This window comes from Durio zibethinus, chromosome 11 (genome assembly GCF_047325235.1).
Source record: "Durio zibethinus cultivar Kanyao isolate XHJ-2024 chromosome 11, ASM4732523v1, whole genome shotgun sequence".
Classification (NCBI taxonomy): Eukaryota; Viridiplantae; Streptophyta; class Magnoliopsida; order Malvales; family Malvaceae; genus Durio; species Durio zibethinus.
The window spans coordinates 14632330-14651491 of record NC_143172.1 but is presented as its reverse complement, the minus strand read 5'-3'; the positions used below and the strand labels follow the sequence as shown (position 1 = coordinate 14651491).

Here is a 19162-nt window from a genome sequence, read left to right as displayed (position 1 = left end):
AAAAATAAATATATATTATTGCAAATAAAGATTGTTCAAAGTGAAGACATGCCATTTTCTTTTTGTTTTTTTTTTCAAAAAAAGTAATTTTTATGACAAGTCAGTCAAATATATAAATTTTATGTGTTTGAAGATTTGAATATAATTTTTTTAAAAATATTAATTTATATGTATATATACATATTAAATAAATAAAATTATTTCATGAATTTCACGGATCATAATCTAGTTTAATAAGAATTTACTTAGAAAGGAAAAATAAATTTTGGCTTTTCCAAAGATGACAAGTATCATCCATGTAGAAACTTGTAGATAAAAATAACATATCGTTAGATAATAAATATATGATTTTTATTTATTTAAAAATTTTTATAATTATTTGAATTTATTTCTCAAGCTAGAAAAATATACATATGCATATATTATTTTTCAAGATATTCTCCCCATTGTTTTACAAAACTTGTTAAATCGAAAATCTTTGAAAATGTCACTAAAATTTTCAATATTTTTCAAATTTTGGGAATTTTTAAAGTAATATGAATAAAATCATTAACCCTAAATTTAACATTAAAAATACATGTGTACAACACAATTTATATATGTAACAAATAACAAAGAAGTATTCTACTCAAATCTATTTAAATATTAGTTTAAGTTTAATATTATTATCCAAATCTGAATCCAATTAAATAAACATTATCTATTTAAATATTTGAATTTATTAAATTATCTGTTTGTTTAAATTTTTATTAAAATATAAAATAAAAAAGAATTAAATTTAAAATTTAAATTCACTGTTAATTAATAACAAATAAAAGTTATTTGTTAATGTTCAAAATCTTCTACAAATATAAAATTTTATATATTTTACATATATATATATATATTTATAAAACGGATTCGAATATAAATTCGAATATCCATTATTATTCATTAAAATTTAAACAGATATGAATATTAGATATTTAGGGATAATATTTGTGTGTTGTTTGAATATGTTACAAATAATAAATCTCTTATATAGTTTCATTAATTATTTATTTATAATTATTTAAATCTAGTATAAATAAATCACATAATGACCAATATTCATTTGGAAAAAAGTGTCAACTGCTTTCTAACCAAGGCAAAACCATGCGATGACTATTACACCAAACCCTTTTGGCTTTGCTACTTTTGTTTTTTTGAAATTGGCTTTACTTTTTTGTTTTCATTACATCACTATTTCTTTAACTTGCCCCAATTACCCTCGTTCTGTTTTCCGTTTCATTTGACATTTAGCCATTGCCTTTACCCTTCACATTTATCACCACCCAAAGCGGCCATCTTTGCCCTATCTGAGCCAGAATGAGTGAAATAGCCAACTCAAACATCCAAACAGAGGGCTCAAATTCCGAACCCAACCTCAAGCGCCAACCTGAACTTGACGATGAGAGCTCCGATTCTGCGGCAAAGAAGCCCAAAATGCAAACTTCAACAGTTCAAGAAGAAGAAGAAAAAGAAAAGTCATTGGAGATAGAAGCTGACGTGGCAGAGGATAAAGGGTCCAGGCACACCATGGAGGATGCTTGGGTTATCATGCTCGATGCTAACTTGAATTCTCCTGGAAAATTAAGGTTTTTATTTTATCTCGATGAACCTCAAATTTAAGTTTTTTACATTTCTTAAGCTATAGAAGACAGTGGATGTTTTGAAAGAACAATAATCCTTCTTTTTTCTTTTGTAATTTTTTGGTGGGTTGGCAGATGTGGGCATTTTGCAATATACGATGGGCATGGAGGGCGGTTAGCGGCGGAGTATGCTCAGAAGCATTTGCACGCTAATGTTGTTTCTGCTGGCTTACCACGTGAGTTGGTGTGTTTTGCTTGGTCTAATTTTAAACATATTTGATTTTTCTGAGGCATTTCTTTATATTGAGGATTGACGAATGCTTGTTATATACAATGCTACTGGATTCATTGCTTAGCTAATTAAAGTTGGCAGTATATTGAGCTTATTATGAGTGCTTCATAGACAAGAGCCTTGGCTGCACTTTTTTTTACTGTTTATATGTGATAGTAAAGATTGTAACCAATTAGAAAACCTGCAACTGCTAATTTTACCATTTATTGTTCTTCGTGAATAGATGAAAGAATTTGAATTTGCATTTGGTTTTCTCATTACTTTTTTCCTTACTATTTATCTTTTCTTGTAAAATAATGCTAATTATCTGCCAACCTAAAAAGGAAACCACTATACTTCTGACAATTATTTGTGATGACTTGTTTAATGGTGCTTCTCCGCATTTCTTCTAGCTCCTTTGTTTTATAATTTGTTACCATTTCTCAGATTTTTCACAATGTGGTTCCTTATAATTTTATCATCTCGCATGTCTAGTTTATCCATCTTTATATATTCCATTGGGTGTCAGCAGGAACATGTCCTAGAGTAATTGATTTCTAAGTTATAGCCACCTCTTTCTTTTAGTAAATTAAAAAGGGTTTTCATTTCTTTGACCTCAAATGTAGTGGTTCAGTTAAAAAGTTCTCAATTATTCATGTCCCAGAAAATCTGACATTAACAATTGTCAGGAAAAGAACCGATCCCACCTAATAACTGTTTTCCTAGGGGTAGTTTTTCTGTAAGATGTTAGTAGAGGAAGAAGCTGAATTGGAAAATTGACAGTTTTTTCTTTTAAATCAAACATGTGCTGGAAGAATATTTTCTTACTTTTCGGTCTTTCACATTCTTTTATTTGCTACTTTTGAAAGCTATATTCCAACCTGACATCCTAGACAACTAAAGGGAGTAAACTTTTAACAGCTTGGAGTATGATATTTTCTGTTCTTTGCCTATAATCTGTGTACATATTTTCTTGGTACCTTTTTTACTTTAGCAATGTTAATGTTCTTGCATATGCTTCTAGTATTTGTGCTTGACATCATTTGCAGCTGACTGTTTACTGTTCTGTTTGACTTGCTTGGATTGTGTTGTAAATATTTTTTATCTCATTCTGTGCTATGATATTACAGTTAGATGTGAAAGCTGCCAAAAAGGCTATTCTTGATGGTATGTTACATTTTTCATCTCTCCTTGATAATATTTGATTTTATCATCTTTATTTTTTTTCCCTGCTTTTCTTTGTCCTTATTCATTTAAAATCTTTGTTTGCTCTCTTTGCTAATTTAGGTTTCCGGAAAACTGATGAGGCTTTACTTCAAGAAAGTTCTTCAGGTACCTATTATTAGCTATTTTATGCTGTCTTGTCATATGCCTCCATGCAGTAGCTAGCTTTTTTTTTTTTTTTTTATAATCTTTTGAAGCAAAATAATTTGATTTCCTTTTGTGTGTTTCCTGCTGCATCAAGCTTAAAATGAAGTTAAGTTGGAGCAAGAGATAAATATTTATATCGTCAAGAAGTGCAGAACTCTTCAAACCCTCTGGCCCTTCCCTTTTTCTTTTTCTTTTTTACAAAAATCATTTATGAGACTATCATTCTAGAAAATGTGCATAAAAACAGATATGGAATCTCCTCTATATTGGGGTGAATGAGCTTCAGAATCACGTATGACTCTGTTCTTCCTAAAATGGTTGAAAAGCATATGAAAAATCCTTATAAAGTTTTTCCTCTGGCTCTCTCTTTCTTATTGGGCTTTCAAGATTATCCACATCCCAGTAAATGGTAATATTACAAAATAGAAAACTTAAACCTGAAGCACAAGCAAAAATACAAGGACAATTTATTCAGGATGATCTGTGATCTCTATTCAGAATATGTGATTATCAGTTATCTAGATTTAGAATGGCAGTGTTGACTGAACAAGCTGATCTATAGTTGTGTTACCTCCCAAATTAATTGGACTGCTCTTTGTGAGGGAGAAATATATTGTAGTTTAAAAATTAATGACACTATATACTGCCTTTAATGTGTTACTATTTTAATTGTGATTGCTGCTGCCAGGCCATAGTGATGCTTAATTTTGGAATTATCTCCAGTTTCCTGTTTTAAGTTCATTGGTTCCAAAATATGGTCTTACATTCTGTAATTGAAAATGAGAAAAAATAAAGAAAAAAATGTGAGGCAATGGAGTGGAAGTTTTTGTGATTTATTTTGTTGTTCCCCTTTATAAGTTTTCAATTATAAATTTTGGAATGAAAAGCCAACAACTTTATCTAGTTTGTTACAAATTTATGTTTACATGAAGGTTTTTTTCAATCTTATCAGGGGGATGGCAAGATGGTGCTACAGCTGTTTGTGTGTGGGTGATTGAAAAAACGGTAACCGTCGTCAATCTTGACTATGCTTGATTTGATAATTCTAAGATTTAACTAGATAATTTGGTTGGCTATACTTGAAAGTTGTGTGCTTATCATCACTTAGTTGGAATACTTTTAATTAACCTAGTTGAGGAACATTTTCGTTATGATTTTTGGTTCTGTTCTTGAACAATTCTTTTCTTTGAATATTATTGTATTCGGATGTACTTTTGATTAATCTATACTTTGCATCTCTTATAGACTTTATATAATTTAATACTGTGTAACTCGTAGGTTTTTGTTGCAAATATTGGGGATGCAAAAGCAGTAGTAGCAAGATCTGCTGATGCTTCTGATAAATCAAGTCCATTGAAGGGCATTGTTTTGACCAGGGAGCATAAAGCCATATATCCACAGGAACGTGCTCGCATTCAGAAGGTAAAGATTACACAGAGGGACAAAGCACACTACAATATCTTGATATTTGTGTGTTGGTGTTAAAGATTACTTGGTGGACAAACAACAGTACAATATCTCTTTGTGGGTGGGTGTGTAAGTGAAGATTGATGACATATATTTCTTTTGACTTTCCAAATCAATGATTCAAGTAGCATGTGACATGCACTAGATGCCTTTGGCTATCAGCTTCAATGATGAAGGATGGGTAATCGAGACTCATATATTACTAACTTGCAAACCAGAAAAAAAAAATGAAAAGATGAAAGACAGTAGTATCAGACTTGTATTGTCGATATGGATGTCAGGTATAATGTTTTAGCATATGAACTGATGAAAGTTAATTATAAATAAGTGTGCCTTGTTAAGATACTTTTTCAGGCACATATAATTGTAGTTATGATCTAGACATGAGCTTAAGTTTTGACTTTGATTAGTCAACTGTACCTGTTTGAACAATAAAAGGTGGTCTTCCTTGAATATGGATGCAAATTTTGAATAGCCAAGTCAGTTGGAATGGAAGGTTTTATCAGTGCTAGGAGTGATTAATGTTTTTGATTTTTCCCTTGCATTAAGTACATATCTTAATCTTTTATGAAGCCTTAGCTTGCCGTCCCTTAGCTTGCCGTCCTTTGAATTACAACTTTCTGCATGAAATTACATTTGTACAGGAGTCTACTTTGACTTGGTCAAAAGAACTAAAATGAGTCTCCTTTGATAAAAAAATGTTCGCATAAAGTACTTTAGTATCTGTAGGTATTTCTCGAAAATTTTGCAAATTAAAAAAATTCAGTCAGAAAGCACGAAACTAGATGGTCTTTGGCTGACATGAACACTATTTTCCTTCCTAATTTTTATATGGAACTGTGTGATGTAGGTTGATTAAGCACTATTGATATCACTTCAATGATAAAATTGATTCCTGGATTTTCTTCTGAAATTATGAGATATATATATATATATATATATATTTTGCCTGAGAGACATGCATAAATTAACATAATGCTTTCTTCCACTATTATCTCCAATGCATTTGGAAGATATCCTTTGTCTCTTGTTTGATGTATGATTAAAAGGGGCCAAAGGAAAAATAAATTAGAGGAAAGGAGTCTAAACATTATGTCAAAGTGCTCAGAGGGTAAAGAAAATGGCAAAAGTGGTTGGAGATGATGTTAGAAGAAAGAGATGCCAACAGATCTCATGCTTAGTTTGGTTTTATTTTGTTTTTGTTTCCTTTTTTGTGCTTTAAGGGGGAATAGAGCTAAAAACTATATATGTTTATATCTGGGTGATATTGTTTCAATCTATTTATCTCAAACCTTACATGTTTCTATACTCTTTTCCAGGCTGGTGGTACTGTAAGTTCTAATGGACGATTGCAGGGGCGCCTTGAAGTGTCTAGGGCATTTGGAGATCGCCAATTCAAAAAGGTTTCTGCTATTCTGATTTAGCAACAGTTTATACTGTGGTTTCACATATCTTTAAATTCTAGCCCAAACATATCATTATTTTGATAATTTTTAGATCCTTTTCAATTTCCTATTAAAGATATGAAATGTACTTCTCAGAAAAAGAAAAAAAAAAGGGTATGAAATGTACTCTGATTTGGTATCTTAAAGATGTAAACTGCAGGTTGGTGTTGTTGCTACTCCAGATATTCATTCTTTTGACCTTACAGATAGAGAACACTTTATTATTCTTGGTTGTGATGGCCTCTGGGGGGTATGTCTTGTTTTAGTTTCAACATCACCTGCCATGTAATATTATGGCCATTTATGTCTTCATCTTTTTTCAGTTATACCTTTCCCATAAGACAAATTTTTAATTGTTTAGGTATTTGGACCAAGTGATGCTGTTGAATTTGTTCAGAAGTTACTGAAGGTAGGGGATCATTCATCTTCTTTCCTTTGAGTAGAAATGGTATTTTCATGGAGAACTTGATTGAGTTGGCTATTCTATCGATGTCTCATTTTGAGTGTCTGGGAAGAGGATCTGCTCCATTGCATAATGGGCAAAATTTTAATTTATTTGCACCTGATCATAACTTCTTGCTCATTCATAATGCAGTTTATTATGATTATCTTGTCCGGTTTTTCATGTCTGATCATAACTTCTTGCTCTTCCTGAAATATATTTTGCATGTTTGGCAGGAGGGTTTACCAGTTACAGCTATCAGTCGCCATATTGTAAGGGAAGCAGTTCGTGAGAGACGTTGTAGAGATAACTGCACTGCAATTATTATTGTTTTCAGGCACAAGTGATTCTAGTATTCAACAATTGTGGTTGTGGTTTTAAGGCATGCTTTCTTGCTGTTGGGGAACAATTCTACCTATTCTGAAGAGGTTTATTTCTTCTTTGATTGCACAAGCTGCAAAAAGAGTGTTTATTGGTTGATACTATGCCAAATCATTCAGTTTTGCTTTTCGTGCTAGCTGAATTAGACTTTTTGACAAGTTGCTTTGGCTAGTTAGGCATTCAGTGCCCTGCTTAGTTGAATTGGCAAAATTTGTATCAATGTGTACGAAAGCTGTTAGACTTGTGTTCCTTTCTGTAAAAATTTGCAAGGTGACATTGATGTAACCTAGAAATCTGGACACCATTGTTGACAGCGTGTTTTACTAGAAAAAACTCTCTAAATCAGTGCAGTTAATTTTTGTTGTTCAAAGCCTCTCTGTGCTTGTATATGTAACCATTGTGGAATGGCATAACTCTGGAAATCTTACTTTATTTTGCCTAGTTGAATGAGAAGAAGTGTAGGGAAAACAGAAGAGAAGAAAGCTCATTATTATCCGATAATCACTCTAAAAACATGTGATCAAAGAAATTTTTATGCTAACGCCTATTTAAGGGTTTTTCAATTTCTTTTTCCTTTTGACAATTCTGGGACAAGCTGCAGGAGCAAGGTTGGACAGAACTTACGTCCTCGTGTCTTCTATTATATGATCATGGTTTTTATTCTTATGAGGTATTATTCGTTTTGATTTTTTTTAGTCTCATGATTTTGTTTCACAAAAGGTGAAGCCTTTCATGTTCGATGTGGGATTGAAATACTCTGTCTATTTTTCTTGAAATACTTGGCATGATATTTTTCTTTAGTTAATCTCATGACATTCTCGTCACAGAGACTGATTATCTTACCTACTTTCATTGAGGCATTTGATGTGGGTCGAACGGTTCAGAGTTTGCTCTGATATCATTTATCACGGGTCAAGATTTAATTTCTAGGTTCGCACGGCTCAAGGATTCGAGCATACACTTATCCAACATCTTAGATTAGCCTAACGATTATGATTCATACCCTTATGAAATAATATTTGCTTTGGCTTTTTCTGTCCTCACGATTGTCTCACAAAAAGTTTTTCATAAGAAAGAAGTGTAAACTCTTTTATAACTCAATGATCCCCTTTTATGTCCGATATGAGATTGAAGTACTTTGTCTATTCCTTTTGGAGCGCTTGACATGACATTCTCTCTCACTTAATTTTGTGACGTTTTACACATCTTCACATTCTGTTTCAGCAATACACAAAGCATATTCTAACATTCTGATGTGTTCTCTAACTTGCGTATTCCACCTTTTCTTGTTCTTGTTTACTTGTACGATAGTTGTAAAGACTAAACTTAGACATATGGAGTTAATTTCAAGCCCTAAGGTTGCACTGATTCAGACTTAATTCTAGAGTCCATGATAATTGATATTAGAATCAGCTCTGAAGGTTATTAACGATGTGTCACAGAGGACGATAAACCCTCGTTTGATTGAAAAAAAATGTCATGATTCTGAAATGAAGTAAAAAATTTTACATGATTGTGTATTAAAATTAGTCCTAAAATATAAGGATTTACATTTTTTTTCTTGTAAAATATTTTTTATAAGATAAAATTACAAAATTAAAAAAATCAAAATAGATAATAACTTATAAAAATATGAATTATGATAATTAAATTGATCTCATTAATCGTACGAACTTGAATATCGAGTCTCGAGACACTGATCGATGGATATTTCATCCCTTTTGCAAAAGTTTGTAAGATCTCTGCCCACTTGTGGTGGGTTTGTCTTTTTATAATGCTGAGATCTTCACGTGGCTATAATTGTACAACCCGTATTATTTGCTAGAAACACGACTCAAACCAAGTCTTTTGACGGCAGCAGCGTGTCTTGCGATGGCAAATGATGTGCCCATGGGACAACACCATGTTGCACAAATGATTGCATATATTCAAAGAGAAATGATTTATTTCATTTTCTCAATCCCTTAATTTATGGCAAAATGGATTAGTGTATCCGGACATCTCGAATATTCCCACCACCAATTCTCATGTACAAAGCTAAAAAAACGAGGTTCATGAATAGGGTTGGGATAACAACCATGCTAATCTCAGGTTCGATTTCCTATCTCTTAACTAAAATTTTCTAAGTCAGAAGTTGTTTTAGATGAGATTTTCCCCACTTTGTTTATTAATTGCAATACTGGTTTATGTTAGTACATTCCTATGAAAAAGTTGTTTCAGAAAACAATTTGTTTGGTCATAAATATAAGTCAATCAGAGGCGGATCCACCCTTTGAAATAGGATGTTTATGGACACCTCAAAAATTAAAAAATTAAAACTAATTTTTTCTCTGAACACCTCTCTCATCCACGAAATTGATAAATTTGTGGTAATTTAAACATATACTATAAATAGACATTCTAAAATTTTTTTTTGGATCTGCCACTAAGTCAAATCGTCTATATCTTCAATAATTCGAGAACATTGGCCCGAAAAGGAAATCAATGGAGAACTGATTGGAGAGAGAGACATAGAAAATAAGGCTTAATGTTGCTATTTTTCTTCTCTGCCTGGTTTAGTTTTTAGTAACTGAAATGAAATTATGTATGAAAGACAAACATTTTCTTTTTGAACATAAACCTACAGCTATATATAAGGATAATTCTTTAATATGCGTATTATTAAGATTGCAGTTAGTATATATTAGTATCCAACAACCATATGTTGGGTGAATAAGGGGATGATGAGGTGAGGTCATAATCAACGGAAACAAATTCAAATTGGCCTCTTCCTCCTGCCAGGCCAACATGCTAAATCTCTGCTTTGTCTCCCCAACAAAAGTCAAAATATTTTTTAGCCAATAAGAAAATCAGACTGAGGTAGACTACATGCAACTCACAAGGCTCCTACTGCCATGAATACTATAAAAAATTACTTCTTATTATCACAACTACATGTGCTTTTGAGGCGGCGTGCTGCAAAAAATGGCTCTTTGTCCCATATGCATGTATATAAATCTGTCCACCTTTGCATTATGATCATACCTCAACCAGGGAGCAAACGTGGAAGGAGGTAGAAAACAATGGGAAAAGAGAGTATTGTTTCTGACAAAATGAAGCTCCTTCTTTCATTGGTTGCACTGCATTTCTGCTTTGCAGGATTCCATATTGTCTCCAGGATTGCACTAAACATTGGTGTCGGCAAATTAGTCTACCCAGTTTACAGGAACATTATTGCCTTGCTTTTGTTGAGTCCCTTTGCTTATTTCTTGGAAAAGTGAGTTCTTATTACTTGGGAAGACAATGAATAAAATGCCCTTGCTTTTGAGTCTCTTATTTCCTTTTAGAAGAAGGGTTAGCCTTCTGATTCTTGGACTGTTTGACATTATAGTATTTTTGTTAATTAATTTCAGGAAGGAAAGACCACCCCTTTTCCTTTGCTGAGTCAGTTCTTCCTTCTGGCATTACCGGGGTAAGGTGAAACATGAGCTACCATGAGCTGTTGATATAATTCTTTTTCCTCTTGTTATGACCTTATATTTTCTGTGTTTCTCAGAATTACTGCAAACCAGGGGTTTTACCTTTTGGGTTTATATTATGTATCTCCAATGTTTGCTTCAGCGATGCAAAACTCAGTTCCTGCAGTCACTTTTTTTATGGCTTCTGTTCTAAGGTAAACGGTTTCATAAACACTGGTAATGTTTCTGAAAGAAGGATTTTTCTTCTCTTGACCACCTCGTCATCCTCTTGCTCTTGTGCAGACTTGAGCAAATCAACATTGCAAGAAGAGATGGATTGGCAAAAGTGTTGGGAACTATTGCAAGTGTAGGTGGTGCCACTATAATCACTATCTACAAAGGTCCCCTTCTGTTGTATCAATCAAACACAACGCATGGATATTCCATGGAATATGAGATGTCCTCAAACAAAATGCAGAATTGGACTTGGGGATGCATTTACCTCCTTGGGCATTGCTTATCATGGGCTGGTTGGTTGGTTTTTCAGGTTAGCCCCTAGTTATCTGAACCAGATGTATATATTTTGCTTCTAAACTGCACTATATGTGTGTGTGTGTGTGTATGTCTATGTGGATGATTGTGCATAGCATACATGAAAAGAATGGCATAAAATCATTAGAAGTTCGTACAATTAGTGGTCTATACTTGATTTATTAAACTTAAACGATTTTTTCCTTGTTTGTTGCCTAATGTTGATTTTAAAAAATTTTGCAGGCTCCTATATTGAAGAAGTATCCAGCTAGGCTCACACTCACTTCATTTACATGCTTCTTCGGAGTGATCCAGTTCCTGGTTATAGTGGCATTTGTGGAAACAGACATCAATAATTGGAAAATCCAATCAATAGAAGAGCTTTTCACTGTCCTATATGCTGTAATAACTTCTTTTTCGGTGTTAAAGATTTTCATTTCTCAGTGTTATATCTAAAGATTGCACGTACGGGATGTAAATGTTCCGTTTCACATAATGTTGATCATGTAAACTTTTCCTTCTTTTCAGGGAGTTGTGGCATCCGGTATTGTGTTTTCCCTTCAGATATGGTGTATTCACAAAGGTGGCCCTGTTTTTGTAGCCATCTTCCAGCCCTTGCAGACACTTTTAGTTGCTATCATGGCTTTCATAATTCTTGGCGACCAATTATACTCTGGACGGTATGAAAAAATTCCCCCGAAACGGAACTAATTATCTTTGTTATCTATGCATTGGTTAGTTATGGATGAATTTTACCTATAGTTTCTAAACTTTTACTTCTCACTTTTTTTTTTTGCCCCTGTAGTGTAATTGGAGCAGTTCTTATAATGGTAGGTCTTTACCTAGTACTGTGGGGTAAAACTGAGGAGCAAAATGTAGCAAGTGTAGCCAAAGATGAAGAGACATTGAAGAAGCACCTACTTAATAATCTCCAAAGTTGCGATGGAGAAGAGGGTGCTGATGAATCAAATACAGCATGATGTATTTATAGATTGATTTGTAGATCAAGGCAGTTCAGATACGAAAGAGATACCCAAAGGTTGATGGCAAATCATTGAGAGGATGCATCAAAGTCCCACCGTCGGAGATAAGATCAGCAGCTTAACATGTAATTAATCAAAGATGGTTTTTCTTTTCTAAATTTGCTTGAATATTGTCAGCTAAGTTGGCTTTAGCATGCAAAATGATTGGGGAAAGCCTATTCAATGGCTTTTATATTATTGCATTGTGATTTGATTGGTCAGCCATACATGCTGGAGTCATTGGATGTGAGACTTTATCTATTGTAAACTACTACTGATTCAGCCTTCTGTATATACCCAATGTGCTCGTCCTTTCCTGACTGTTCGATTCTAATTTAAATAGTTCTCTTCAAGCTCTCGACCGGCAGACTAGTAATGGTTTTGGAGAAGATGAAATGGATATGAACTTATGAAAGATAAAAGTCGAATGTTTGACAATTCAATACCAAAAAATGATCTTGTACTTTAGTAGGAAGTAGGGGACCTTTTTGTGAAGCAGGAACTGGATGCAGTGAGTTCTACATATTCGAATAAGGGAAATTTTATTTGCATCCCACTTTTGATTTTATGCACTCCATTTTTAAATATATCATAAATTTAAAACTCAATTTTATATTTTTACCAAATAGACCTCCATCCCTTACTTTCTATTTTTCATTCCTATCTTTTCTCTTTTCTTTTCTATTCATTTCCTAAAATTGAGTTTCTTGAAAATAAACATCCAAGAAGCTTTGAGATTTTTTGAAAATGAATATTTGAAAAACTTTAAGAATTCTAAAATATTCTCGAATATTTATTTTCAAGAATCTAAAGATTCTCGAAAATAAAACATTAGAGAAGACTCAAAGTTGTTTGGATATTCATTTTCAAGAAGTTTTGAGTATTTTTAGATATCTATTTTCGAGAAGTTTGATTTCATTTTTAATCACTGAAAACCTTAATTATATGCTTATGAATCCATATACTTGATCATGTGTGCAAATGGAATTAAAATCGATATTCTCAACATGCATGGTATAAACTTGTTCCGTCTCTTAAGACTCTAAAAAACCAAAAAAAGATATTCTCAGTTTTTTGGTCCCAAGACAAAATACTTTTATACCCATACATACTTGAGAACTAACATGTTTCTTCCATTTACACATATGATCAAGTAAGAATGGATATGTCAATGACTCATGTGTGTGAATGCATGCTAGTCTGAGCTTGAACACCTTATAGAATATTAGCCTTGACAATGTCATCAACAGACTAGCAAAACCAATAATAAGAACCTTTAATCTTTTGGCCACTAGTTTTAATTGCCAGATTTGTTAGTCTATTGATAAAATTGTCAATGGCTGAAAGATTAAAGATCCTTATTACCAAAATTGAGCTATACCTTAAAGAAATTATTAGAGACGTTTGGAGATTCTCACATATTCGATTTTCTCATGCCATAAATTGAAAAAGAAATTTATTTATTTTATAGTATTTATTTTAAAATTAAATGTATTTATTTTATTTAAATTAAAATTAAATGTTATCAAGAGTTTATAATTAAATAAATTTTTTAAACTTTCAGAAATCTATTTTCAAGAACGTAATATAATTCTCGAAAATTGATTTTTGAGAATTATATTACGTTTTCAAAAGTCAATTTTTGAAAATTATATTTTTTTCTCAAAAATGGATTATAGAGAACACAATATAATTCTCGAAAATCCATTTTGAGATACACAAAGGTTGTTTTGAGGTGTACAAGCTATTGATGATATTTTTATCATTTGTTAAAGGTTAAAATTAATTTTTGCTATATGGATATTTTTGGTAAACAATTTTGGAAATGTATAAAGAAAAAAGGTGACTATTTGCACCCAAAAAAACTCTTAAAACACCCAAAAATTTTTTTTTAACCAATAAGAAAGTCACTTAAATATCTATTGTTTAATTATCTTTTTGTTCTTTATAACCCTTCTTAGTAAGTTACTAAAAATGAATTTATGAAAACTTCTTCAATATACCAAAAATTTATTTTCAAAAACTTCTTAACTATACCATAATTGATTTTTGAAAAACATTATAATTATAAAAAAATACATTTTCGAAAGTAATTTTTTACTTCAGTTTCTTTGTTACAATCTCTTAATTATTGTTTGCCATGAGAATATTAAATGTCCTTTATTGCTATCTCCAAATGAGCCTGTAATAATTTTTTCAATGTATGCAATGTTTAAATTCAATAGTGAAACCTTTAATATTTCAGCTAGGCATTGTTCAGTCAATAATGTTTGAAATATTTTATTAATTATAACAAACGTGCATTTTAAAAAAATCATTAATTATGAAAATTGCTCGTGCAAATGACATTGCACTATGTGCGATGAGGGAGCACGCTCCATCACACATGGTGCAACAGTTAATTTGCACGAGCGCCTCTTCACACTTAGCAATTTCTCTCATAAGCATATTTGTCAAAATTGCAAAATGTTACAAATATTATTGAACGGATAATGCTTAGTGATTAAAAAATTAAAGATCGATTAGTAGATTTGTCAGTCTGTTGATGACATAATGAAGTCAATTTTCGTATACTGAAAAATTATTTGGTCTCTATTAGTAGTCGAAAGTTGTTGTGTATCAAAAATTTATTTTTGAAAGTTTTTGAAGAATTTTAGAAATAAATATCCAAAAACCATTGAGAAATTTCAAAAATATATTTATGAAAATTCTCGATATTTTCAAAAATTTTCAAAGGTTTTTGAAAATAAATTTCTGAAAACTTTTGAAGGATTTCGAAAATGAATTTTTCATATGTTGAAGAAGTTTCTACATATCCATTTCTAGAAATTGTTGACTAGTTCAAAAAATTTATTTCTGTAATGCTCAAATTGTCGCTTTAAATTATACCCCTAAACTTAAAATCTTAATTTTTTTGAAATTAAATACAAAATCAAATAAAGAAATAGAAAAAAAAAAAACAAACGATTTACCCATAATTCTGAACATCTAACATCAAAATTCTGAACATCTAACATCAAATAGGTGATTGAGACTTAATTTAGGGCATAACTTCTAAAGGGTTTAGGATTTTCAATGAAGTAGAAGAGAGGGGATGTTGGATGTTTAGGTTTTTTAATAAATTAGTGTTTTGATTCGAGGTGTGAAGAAAAAAAAGAGTAGGTATTAATAGTAAAAGGATGTGGAAAGAAGTGAAGGTGTACCAGTCCCTCTCATAAAGAAAATTTTGTATTGTTTTTAGAAAGCCCCTTCGAACAGACGGGATGTTAGCCTTGATGTAAGAAGGTTTAGAAAAGCAGTTGTTGAAATCTCTTGATTCTTGAATCTTTTTTTTTTTTAAAAGGCATTTGAATCACTTCAATAAACTGGACATTACTACTTCACCTCTTTCAAACCTTCAACATATACATTTCCATGCAATTTCCTAGAAGAACGTAAGAGAGCAAAACGTGTACAAGGAATAATGTAGAAAACACAATACTTGATGCATCAATCTGTTTTCTCCATGGGTGACAACTAACAACCTTTAAAAATTTGGGTATGAGTGCTTGACATCCCTCACAAAGCTGTCCGCCGATGGCATGTAAGATTTTTATTGTGCATTACAAGAAATAGACCATCTAAACTTTCTGGTCTTCCTAAGAATGCTAAAATGCTAAATTATTTATGTAATACGCCATAAAAAGCTTCATAAGAAACAATATGTATGTGAGAGTGCACATCTAAACATATACGCCCAATGGAAATTGCCAGAACGCAAGGTCCAGCAAGCATACAAAGAAACTTGAGTCATCTGAAACTCAAGGTCCAGATTACGAACTAATTCCAGTCAACTAAAACAAGAAAGCCCTCTTGGTTCCCATCGCTGTGCTCAGTTTTTCCAGGTCAAATGCATTTCCTATAGAGATTATAAACTTTACCATCTCAAACTCAATTAAGCCTTATTATCAAACTAATTCCAGCACCTAAAACATGGAAGCTATGGTGATACACATTCCCCTGCCCCTCTTTTCCAGACAGTGGGTGAAAAACAGATGCATTGAAAGAGGGTGGTGTGTCCAACCCAATGTAATTTATTTGATTAATTTTTTTAGTGTACAATTCTTATACTTTGATTACTAATCCACAACTTTGCCACCTAAACAAAATCTTTTAAATCTTTTCTTAAATGAAAAAACGTTTAAATCCTATTGGTTAATTTTAGAGAAATGACGAATTCTGAATTTATATGGACTATACACCGGCAAAAGAACTACAATTTCATCTAAAAGACCTAAGAATTTATTTAAACTGGTAGGAGCTAGTAATCTTCACAACTAGAATAGGTATAACAAACTGATGTATCAGACAAAACTTCATATTACAAACTGCAACATTCAAGATGTCAGCATGCAGCGTTAGATGATAGAAAAACTGAATATGCTTTGTACATAAGTTGAACTTGTAGCAAGAATCAGACTCATACTTCAACGTAACTATTTATAGACGTGTTCCAACAAAAAAAAAAAATTCCTATATTATTGGATCGACATTACAGAAGATGTTGCCTAAACAGACCTGATTTGGGCTTTGTTCACTTATTCCATGTATGCAATTCATTGCAACTAAAACTAAATAAACCATCACATCTGGTATTCTAATCAAAGCATGTTGCAACTAAGTTAATATGATAACATTCATTCATTCTAAAGAAGTGCTGAAATGATGCATGCAGCATGGCTATTGTTTCATCATTCACCAAACCACAGAGAAGAGAATCATTCATTAAAACAAACAAACAAACATACAAAGAAGAAAAAAATAAACATGAGAGGAAAATAAGAGTTATCAGTCTGCATTCAATAAACACATGACGACAAATAAAACTTCAAGAAAAGTCGCCATAAAATATCATAGTTGAAAGCAAATAATTGGCAAAAGATTGCCAATTCAGAAATTTTAAGCATAGTCAATTTTAGAAGGAAACAAAACCACTAATTCAGATAACACGCAAACATAAAAGATACTAGAAAAACACATTTCATCTCCAGTACACAAAACTACCTCACATTAACAATGTCATCAATCTTCAAAATCATCCTCACACACTCTGTTGCCAGTGTAATTGCGCTTGTGCTTACAAGCAGTGGTTGCACGACATTCTCCTCCAAGATATTAGTAATTTGTCCCTTCCTCACATTGATCCCAGCATTGATCTCCCCTTGAGCATGCCGATTCCTCAGCTCAGTCACAATAGCTATAGGGTTCAGCCCAGCATTCTCAGCCAATGTGTAAGGAATAACTTCAAGGGCCTCAGCGAAAGACCTCACACAATATCCTTCCATCCCATGCAACACCTTAGACCAAGCACCAAGCTGCCTTGACAACTCAATCTCCGGAGCACCACCACCCGCAATCAAAAACCTCTTATTCACCAAACACCTAACCACACACAAGGCATCATGTAAACTCCTCTCAGCTTCATCAATGACCAACTGATTTGAACCCCGAACCAAAACAGTAGTAGTCCTTCCCATATCCTTAATCCCAGTAACCTTAACAATCTTCCCATCCCCCAGTGAAACCTCCTCAACAAGATCCGCATGCCCCAACTTCTCCGCACGAAAATGCTCAATATTAGCAATAGGCAAACAATTCAAAGTCTTGGTAATAAATTCAATCTCATCCCTCTCAACATCCTTAATAACCATAATCTTTGCTTTGGCCAAATAATGCAATGACAAATCGGTAACCGCATCCCTCAAAATACTCTTTTGAATCAACAAAACATTACAACCTGTTGCCTTAATCTTCTTGATCATACCCAAAATATAATTCCTTTCCTCTTTCAATATCCTATCCATTTGAGTGTAATCGGAAACTACAATACTCTGTTCAATATCAGTTTTAGGAGGGGAAATCTGAAACTGAATTACCGCAATTTTTGCGTTCTCCATTCTGGCCGGTCCTCCAGCTGCATGGCTCGCTTTCTTATCAAAAACCAACCCTTTAACTAACTCTGTATCGTCCACTGTCCCCCCAAGCCTTTTCACAATCTTGATGTCTCTTAAATCAACCATATCCGGCTTTTCTGGATCAACTACAAAGAGTACAGAATCAACCGCTAGCGGCGCCAGAAGAGTTGAGTATTGACTAACAACCTTGCTGTTCAACGAAGTGCTGGCGGATTTGATTAAAGATTCGCGGTCCGAGAGCTCGAGAGGCACGGCCATGGCGGTGAGGACATCAACGGCTTTAATCGAAGCCTTGTGGAGAGAATCGGAGATAACAGTGGGATGGATACCGTGGGAGAGAAGGGAGAGGCATTGTTTAAGGAGTGCGCCGGCGATGACAACAACGGTGGTGGTGCCGTCACCAGCGGCGGCGTCCTGTGATTTAGAGAGGTCGACGAGCATTTTAGCGGCGGGTTGGAGGACTTCCATTTTGTTTAAGATAGTGGCGCCGTCGTTCGTAATAATGACTTCGCCGTTGGCGGTTGAGATCATTTTGTCCATACCTTTGGGTCCTAAGCTGGTTCGGACGGCATCGGCCACGGCTCGGGCCGCGTTGATGTTGGCTTGGCGGATGTCTTCTTTGCGCTTGTTGTCCACGTAGGACTCCGTCTTGGAAGAGCGCGGCTGGGCGGCTGTTACGGCTGCCATTTCTGGTTTTTTTGGTGGGGTTGGAAAGGATTCAGCGGATCGGAGGTGTAGGGAAAACCCTAGAAAAAGAGACAGTTCTGGAAGAGCTGGATCAAGAGAGTCGAGTTAAGAGTGGGAAACTAGGAAGGGAGGTAAAAGTAATAGGTTTCAGGGATTTGATTTTTTGGGTTTCCAGGGGGTGTTTGTTTGGTGGCAGAAATGTCTACACTTGCTATGTGTTTCAAGGGCTTTCTGTAAACGTTATCCAAATGCAGCCTTGGCATAGGGGTTAGTCCTTACTGGTTTTAAGTCTTTGTTTTACATCAAATGCACGCAATAATATTGTTTTTTTAAGAAAAAAAATAATATTGTTAATAGTTTATACGGTAATTGCTGTTTAAAAAGAATTTATAAGATAATCCTGTTTAATCATAGTCTATAAAAGAGTTTTTTTTTTTTTTTCAAAAATAGTCTAAAAAAGAATTAAATAGGTAAAATAAATTAGAAATTAAAGAAAAAACCTGAAATTACCTTCGCAGCACTTTACTTTGAAAAATAAAAAAGA

The 19162-nt window shown here is 33.3% G+C and overlaps 2 protein-coding genes and 1 pseudogene across 7 annotated transcripts; 2 read left to right on the top strand and 1 right to left on the bottom strand.

The window, feature by feature from the left end:
• The first annotated feature begins 1210 nt into the window (after window positions 1–1210).
• Window positions 1211–7357, top strand: LOC111291086 (Protein phosphatase 2C family protein). Of its 3 annotated transcripts, XM_022882666.2 has the most exons (10): window positions 1220–1616; window positions 1746–1854; window positions 3012–3048; window positions 3169–3213; window positions 4205–4257; window positions 4531–4674; window positions 6039–6122; window positions 6325–6414; window positions 6526–6573; window positions 6843–7357. In XM_022882666.2, the coding sequence occupies exons 1-10, from the start codon at window positions 1348–1350 to the stop codon at window positions 6951–6953; spliced, it is 990 nt and encodes a 329-aa protein (XP_022738401.1). In that variant the 5' UTR covers window positions 1220–1347; the 3' UTR covers window positions 6954–7357. The 3 variants fall into 3 exon arrangements, with proteins under 3 accessions (XP_022738402.1, XP_089624175.1, XP_022738401.1); XM_022882667.2 differs by lacking the exon at window positions 6325–6414 and having other exon boundaries at window positions 1211–1616; XM_089768049.1 differs by lacking the exons at window positions 6325–6414; window positions 6526–6573 and having other exon boundaries at window positions 1211–1616.
• A 1292-nt stretch (window positions 7358–8649) lies between these two features.
• Window positions 8650–12267, top strand: LOC111290829 (WAT1-related protein At3g18200-like). Of its 3 annotated transcripts, XM_089768051.1 has the most exons (8): window positions 8650–9078; window positions 10126–10243; window positions 10380–10438; window positions 10523–10639; window positions 10728–10971; window positions 11199–11357; window positions 11484–11635; window positions 11761–12267. In XM_089768051.1, exons 4-8 carry the CDS (start codon window positions 10575–10577, stop codon window positions 11933–11935), a joined length of 795 nt encoding a protein of 264 aa, XP_089624177.1. In that variant the 5' UTR covers window positions 8650–9078; window positions 10126–10243; window positions 10380–10438; window positions 10523–10574; the 3' UTR covers window positions 11936–12267. The 3 variants fall into 3 exon arrangements, with proteins under 3 accessions (XP_089624177.1, XP_089624178.1, XP_089624176.1); XM_089768052.1 differs by lacking the exon at window positions 8650–9078 and having other exon boundaries at window positions 10092–10243; XM_089768050.1 differs by lacking the exons at window positions 8650–9078; window positions 10126–10243 and having other exon boundaries at window positions 10380–10443.
• Window positions 12268–16784: 4517 nt separating this feature from the next.
• On the bottom strand, window positions 16785–18798 carry LOC111290955 (T-complex protein 1 subunit delta pseudogene; annotated as a pseudogene). Its single transcript, XR_016346377.1, has one exon. The product of XR_016346377.1 is annotated as a T-complex protein 1 subunit delta pseudogene (transcript).
• Window positions 18799–19162: the final 364 nt, after the last annotated feature.

Coding starts and splice junctions, on each gene's coding strand:
- LOC111290829 (XM_089768051.1), top strand. CDS start 10,575: ATGTTTGCTTCAGCGATGCAAAACTCAGTTCCTGCAGTCACTTTTTTT. Junction 10,640..10,727: donor TTTATGGCTTCTGTTCTAAG/GTAAACGGTTTC, acceptor GCTCTTGTGCAG/ACTTGAGCAAATCAACATTG. Junction 11,636..11,760: donor GACCAATTATACTCTGGACG/GTATGAAAAAAT, acceptor TTGCCCCTGTAG/TGTAATTGGAGCAGTTCTTA.
- LOC111291086 (XM_022882666.2), top strand. CDS start 1,348: ATGAGTGAAATAGCCAACTCAAACATCCAAACAGAGGGCTCAAATTCC. Junction 1,617..1,745: donor AATTCTCCTGGAAAATTAAG/GTTTTTATTTTA, acceptor GTGGGTTGGCAG/ATGTGGGCATTTTGCAATAT. Junction 6,574..6,842: donor TTGTTCAGAAGTTACTGAAG/GTAGGGGATCAT, acceptor CATGTTTGGCAG/GAGGGTTTACCAGTTACAGC.